Genomic DNA, 7236 nt, shown 5'->3' on the forward strand with positions numbered 1-7236 from the left:
CCACACAATGGAATACTATGCAGCCATCAAAAGAAATGAAATCTTGCCATTTGCAATGACGTGGATGGAACTAGAGGGTATTATGCTGAGCAAAATGGGTCAATCAGAGAAAGACAATTGTCATATGATCTCCCTGATATGAGGAATTTGAGAGGCAAACTGGAGAGTCTGGGGGGTAGGGAAGGGAAAAATGAAACAAGGTGGGATCAGAAGGGAGACAAACCATAAGAGACTCTTAATCTCACAAAAGAAACTGAGGGTTGCTGGGGGGAGGGGAGTAGGGAGAGCATGGTGGGGTTATGGACATTGGGGAGGGTAAGTGCTATGGTGAGTGCTGTGAAGTGTGTAAGCCTGACGGTTTACAGACCTGTACCCCTGGAGCAAATAATACATTATATGTTAATAATAAAAAAAAAATTTAAAAGAAGACATCTTGAAACTTACCAGTTGTTGAATTCTTTGCCATCTGACCATTTCCACGTTTGATTATCTTCAGTTTTCAGCCCAATCCAGTGATTAGTTATACCCACATATCGTTTTAAAAAGCTCTTTAAGAAAGCATAAAGGAGTTGTGTATTAAATAACCCCTCTGCGTAAGTATATAATTCATCCTATTTTTGAGAAGCTTCAATTCAAGGCATGATAGCAAAGCTGATCACTTATTAGCTCTAGTTAGGACAAGCTCATTTGGATTTTTGGTCTTTGACATTAAGTAATCAAAGCAAATTTACAAGATTAAATGGAACTCTGATTGCGACCTCAGACTGATCATATAGCTTTCTGTGACTAAATTTTCCTACAAGGGCATTAGGTACAATGGAAACAGAAAGAAATCACAGATTATCTCTCTTAAAAAATAGCAATAGTTTATTAAATTGTTTTTGAATACTATCTTACCATGTCCTTTTCAGAATCAATGAACGCAAGAGTTGCATCCTGTTCGTAGCAAAAGTTTTGGGCCAGCGTCCAGCCCCTCTTTTCAGTGGAAATAAAGTAGCATTTCCTCTGGTATCCAATCCAACCATCCGAGCATGAAGAAACGTGGCTCTTTGTTGGAAATAGGGACATATCTTGGCCTGGACAATTGTATTGGCCCACTGTGAACAGGAAAGTGGTTTGTTTTAGTAACAAAAGAAAGTAAATACTCACAGTATGCGAAATCAGTTCAGGGGGTGCTGTGCAGTGCTAGGTGACAATGTTTAGGATGAAAGACAAGGAGTGAATTCTGAGAAAAGCAAGAAGAAGGCAGGTTCTCACCTTGTCTAATCTGTTCTGCCTCATCATTATTGTCAGGGTATAAGAAGTAAGAGGGTATCTTTGGGGCCATAATCTCAGAAAGGGGTAGGAAAATAGAAAAATCTTGCAAGTAGTCTTTGGACTGGAAAGGGGAAAGGGCATTATAAATTACAATGAAGTCAATATAACACTCTTTTGGGAGATGAAAGACAGAATGATTTGCAGGGAAATAATTCAGAATACAGAAAGATCTCTGGCTCAGGATGTTTCATAAAGTTGTAAAATTTCCTGTTTGTAAAGACACAAACGTATCTTGGTGTTGCTATATGTTCTGAATACCATATCACAGTTGACTCTTAGGGAGATTCTAGATATATTTTAAATTATCCATAACCACCGTTATGTGGTCTTGGAGATAAAAGACAAAAGACTGATCAATTCTTGATTAATTTGTGGATTAGATATTATTTTTTCCTATCAACAATGAATGTGAAGCCCACATTTTTTTGCCTAACTAAATGTCTATTTATTTTGGATCTAAATCAGTCCCTTTAATCCAGATCTTAAAATATGTTCAAATGTAATTTTCCTCCACAATAATTTATAAAACATAGACACTTTTAATACTTATAAAGAAGTTCTCAAAAACTCAGAAAGCACTGCACTGATCATCTAAGGAATATGGAATTATATTTAGTATTCTTGAAGAAATCAGCCATATATCATGATTGGGGTGATTCTAAATTAATCAGAATTTCTCATTAATTAGACCAAGTAATCCCTGTTGATTTCAGCTGGACATGAATGCTAACAGCAGAGAGTCAATGAATTCATGAAGTACAGACCCACCTGATATAGCGACGAGAGCTATGATCAAAACAGTGATGAAGACCACATTCATGACAGCACATGGGACAGGAACTTGAAGGCACCCTTCACGCTGTGTTGCAAAATGAGGCCTGGCTGCATTATCTGAAGAGAGAAAGTTGATGATGAATTCAGGCAGCATTTACATTTCAATGTCTCATTATCTTCTTATATGAAATTTATAAGTTAATTTCTCCCAAATTTTGAGTGAGCTGGGAGAGTGAAACAAATCAGGGATGATAATGAGATCATAAAATATCTTCCCAATCTGTGCACTTAGTAGCTCCAAAAATTCTAAATATATTATAATTTTATTGTTTGAATCGCAAAAACATTTATTAAGTATATGATTATCCTAGAAGACATATAAAATGGACATCTTAAGCATAGTACTTTAACCTCTGTGTAGTTATTGTTTAAGAGAGATAACATAAACACAATATATGTGGATAATGAATAAAAAATACTGTATTGATATATAAATAGCTACAACTAGCATGACTGAAAATTAAAAAAAAAGATTGGTGGTACTTTTTGGTGTGATTGGTACAGATGTGAAACAATTGAAATTTTCATATATTACTCATGGGAGAGCAAAATGGAAAAATAACTTGGGAACTTCTTTTATACAATAAATATACACCTACCCTATGATCCAGCAATTTGACTTGTACAAAACAAGAATGTTCATAGCAGCTTTACTCTTAAGAGCCAAGTCTTAGAAATAACCCACATATCCATCAACAAGAATAAAGATAAATTATGGTATATCTGAATACTATTTAGCAATTAAAAAAACTGATAAATGCAACAAAATGCATGAATATAAAAAAATGTTGACTAAAGAAAATGCAGCTACAATCATATACTATATATTTCCGTTGATATGACTTTCAAGAATTGCTGAACTATAAGTGAAATAAGTCAGACTGAGAAAGACAAATATGGGGTGCCTGGGTGGCTCAGTGGGTTAGGCCACCACCTTCAGCTCAGGTCATGATCTCAGGGTCCTAGGATCGAGCCCTGCATTGGGCTCTCTGCTCAGCAGGGACCCTGCTTCCCCCTCTCTCTCTGACTGCCTCTCTGCCTACTTGTGATCTCTCTCTCTCTCTCTGTCAAATAAATAAATAGAATCTTAAAAAAAATAAGAAGTCTTTTTTTCCATATGATTTCAGCCATGTGTGGAATTTAAAAACAAAACAAATGAAGGGACAAACAAAATGCAGAATCTGACCTATAAATATGGAGAACAAAATGATGGTTGTCAGAGGGAAGGAGGATGAAGGTATGGGTAAAATGGGTGAAGGGGGAATGGGAGATACAGGCTTCCAGTTATGGAATGAGTAAGTCTGAGTAAATTGTGGGGATGAGAGGCACTGCACAGGGATTATAGTCAATGATATTGTAGGAGAGCTGTATGGTGACAGATGGTAGTTACACTTGTGGCGAGCGCGCATAACATTAAGGGATGTAGCAGTACTGTGTTGTACACCTGAAAATAAGGTAATGATATGTGTAAACTATGCTTTAAAAAAATAGTTGAACTAAACTATAGTGATATAAATCAGAAAAGTGATTGCTTTTATGTGTGTAGGAAATGTAATTTGACCAGAAAGAAACACAGGAACTTTCTAGGGTGATAGAAAATTTCAGGGGTGCCTGGGTGGCTCAGTCATTTGAGCATCTGCCTTTGGCTAAGTCATGATCCCAGAGTCCTGGGATCAAGTCCCCCATCAGGCTCCTTGCTCAGTGGGGAGCCTGCTTCTCCCTCTCCCTCTGCCTGCTGCTCCCCTTACTTATGCTCTCTCACTCTATGTGTCAAATAAAGAAATAAATTCTTTTTAAAAAAAGAAAATTTCAGTGTTGATTGGAATTGTTATAATTCATTAAACTGCATATTTAAGATTTGTGCCTCCATTGTACATAAATTATACCTCAATTAAAAATACGTGAATAAGGAGTCAGACATTTGAACTTTCCAAGAGAAGTTAAAATAATAGAAGAAATATAACAACAGTAAACAACAAATGGTATGTGGAAGTTAATTATTAAAGTTAATTTAATAATTAATTAATTAATAATTAATTAATGGAAGTTAATTTACCTTCCATATAATGCTGGAACAGAGTAAAAAATTTGATTTCACCAATAAGAAATATTTTTGTAGAATATAAATCTCATGTGAATGATGATTCTTAGTTTAAAGAAAACTAGAAGAATATCTGTTTCAGAATATAAATAAATAATTGAGGAAGAAGTGGAGTGGATTCTGTGTCCAGAGTTTGAATTTGATTTTTGCTAGGATGAGCTCTTAGGATTTTTAAAATTTGGCCTCACGAGAAATCCATATTTCCCTATTACATTCTCAAAACCTGAAATGTAAAATGGCCACTTGCATGATATTAGAGTTTACCATACAAAATAGCTTCAAATGCAAACAGACCCTATTTTTCAATGTGTATGACTTTCATAATTAAAAGGATGTTAGCAGAGAACATATCTTGAAATTTTTGTATTTCTTTTCCTTAAACATTTCTCTAAAGTCAAACTGAGCAAAGAGATGGGCTTTCTTTCATTGTTTATTGGTTGCCAACTCAGTTTTTGCTGCTGGGGATTGTTTTTCCCAGCGTAGGTCTGCATTCAGATTTTGCAAGAGAAGCCTTTACCAAGCCCCTATCTACTTCTATTTCTCACAGCTTCTCAAAGCAAATCTTCCTTTTTTCCACCAGTCGATCACCGGAAGCAGCCCTTGGTAGGTAGGGTAACAAGTTCAGAGCTGTCTAGTTTCACTTCTCCCCATGTGAGAGTCAATCATGCCACTTAGACTCAATGAAGCAACAGTTCTGGTTCCTTAATGCACACGAACCCATCTGGATAGCTCATGGACTCAGAGCCTAGCCCAGTCTATTGGCTTATCCAGTGGGTAAGCTGTGGACATGATTCTCAGACTGTACATTTGTTTTCCATTCGTGAGGGCTATTGTTACTCACAGTTTGACTTATCACCTAGGTGACAAAACACTGCCCCAACAGCAAACTTCCACTCTGATTATGGTCCTTGTTCACTAATGAAGAAACTGAAAATAAATCCACAGTTGTATATTGAGACATCCAGAAGTGATGCTCAAGGATTGTTCATACTAATAAAGCAGCCACAAGAGCAGCATAAACTAAACACTCAGCAGGAAATTGGATGAACTCAGAAAAAGCTGAGGATCCCTGAATTAGGTCCTTTCGACTATGCTCTCTATTTATTGAGTAGTTCTATTATTATATTATTATTATATTATATTACATAATAGATACTATGTTTTATTATATATATTACATTATTATAGTATATATTATTATATACATTTCTCCTTTTCAACAGCTCAACTGGGCCATGAAAGTATGGTTACCTAGCCACCAGAAATCTCTGTGGCTTATAGTTGCTATCTACAGTCAATTCTGTGCTCTTAGGTAAAAGATAGGCTTATCAGAAGTGGCTGATGTCTTTTTAAAGTAAATCAGTCTAAGAGACACACTCACAAAATAATCCCTTTCTCCAGATTGTTCAGCTCTGCTGTTTGTAACACACCCCTTTATTACTGGATAACTTTGCTTATAAGTAAACTGTCCCTGCCACATGCTAGTGTTTTGGAGCATCTTATTAATTAGAGAGGAAGAGATAGAAACAGAAGAAGTCAAGAAAAGGTCACAGAAACATATTATAGTAGAAACAATGAGAGCATTCTAGTAATAAGAAGTAGAACAGATCTGTGGACAGAATAGATGAACAGAAAAGAGGAAGAGGTAAATAGCTAAGGTGATCCTATTTTGATGTATTTTGATGAAAAACAAAAGAAAGGAAGAACCGTGTATGATTCGTGTAGAATTTGAAGCCCGAGATTGAAAGGGGGAAACAGAATGATGAAACGAAGAGTTCCGAAGAGTTCCATATAGAGTACAGAAAACAGAAGTTTGTATTTTCAAGAATTTTTCATGACATTCTCCTAAGAAATTACCTCCAGACATGGTTAATGTTCAGATATGTTTATAGCTATTCTTTCAAAGATTGGAAACCCTCATTCCCAGCAACTGGAGGGTGCTGTCATGGGAACCCAAGCTGAAGCAAACAGAAGGCATACAAGGATGCAAGGTGAAGACAATGAATGTAATTGGTTACAGGGAAAACCATTGCTCTAAAGAGGGGCAATGCTTCCAAAAGCACGTACAGATGGATACGAAAAAATGGTGGTGAACACACGCGGTGGGCCAGTGCAGGGAGTTTTCTAATTAAATCTGAAGAATTGATGTGATATAAACTGAAACAAAAACAGATTTCTAACGATCTTCAGAAATCCACCTTTGTGGTTTCCTCAAATCTCAGGTATCCTGTCTTCTCATGGATAGAGAAATATTTACTTTTTCTCATTTTCTCCTTTACCTGGACCGAAGTAAATCATAATCAAGTGTTTCTAAAGACAAATACTCATTTAAAAAAAATACTGCTAATATCAGAGGACAGAGGGATAGATGATAGATGACAGACAGTTAGATGATAGATTGATGTGTGTGTGTGTGTGTGTGTGTGAGAGAGAGAGAGAGAGAGAGAGAGAGAGATGACAGGTAGATGTGTGTGAAAGAATGAGAGAAAGAGACTGACCAATGTATAACAAAGGTCTGACTTACTTTGTTGTCCACCCTCTGGATGTAAGGAGCTGTTCTCTGTTATGGAACAATCTTCAGAATTCATCTTTGTTCTAGTCACGATTCCCTGGTTAATCCCAGGCCAAGCCAGTCTAGAGCGAAAGTCTTTGCTGAAGCTCTAGTTGAGTCTCTTGAGTCTATGACCTATCTCAGCCTTTATATTCCGTTGTATTGTCTCCACCCTCTTCCTCCTGCCTCCTAACCACTCAACTACATCAGTTCTCTCTAATTTATGCTCCAGCGGCCCAGACAATTTACAATATGTTATTGTGGTGAGCTGCGGGTTTTCCCTGTTGTCTGCAATGTGCTTTCTCACAACTGTAGGTGTAAAATGAAGAGACTAGCGGGGTTTTCCCAGGATCTGAGACATCCTTCTTTAAATTTGTGAAGAACACAAATAACTTAGGAGACGACATATTAAGTAAAGAATGAAAAGTTAAGG

General features: G+C 36.6%; 1 protein-coding gene across 1 annotated transcript in view; it reads right to left on the reverse strand.

Annotated features, from left to right (window-relative positions):
• Nucleotides 1-7024, reverse strand: part of LOC111142219 (CD69 molecule) — a 10056-nt gene extending 3032 nt beyond the window's left edge. Inside the window, exons 1-4 of the mRNA XM_022495249.1 lie at nt 6777-7024; nt 2086-2208; nt 898-1097; nt 445-548 (exon numbers count right to left, since the gene is read on the reverse strand). Of these exons, the coding sequence (XP_022350957.1) occupies nt 445-548; nt 898-1097; nt 2086-2208; nt 6777-6840 (491 nt within the window). The 5' untranslated portion in view covers nt 6841-7024. The remainder of the gene's footprint in view (nt 1-444; nt 549-897; nt 1098-2085; nt 2209-6776) is intronic.
• Between the last annotated feature and the right edge of the window lie 212 nt (nt 7025-7236).

This window comes from Enhydra lutris, unplaced genomic scaffold (genome assembly GCF_002288905.1).
Source record: "Enhydra lutris kenyoni isolate GAN:26980312 unplaced genomic scaffold, ASM228890v2 scaffoldscaffold7, whole genome shotgun sequence".
Lineage (NCBI taxonomy): Eukaryota > Metazoa > Chordata > Mammalia > Carnivora > Mustelidae > Enhydra > Enhydra lutris.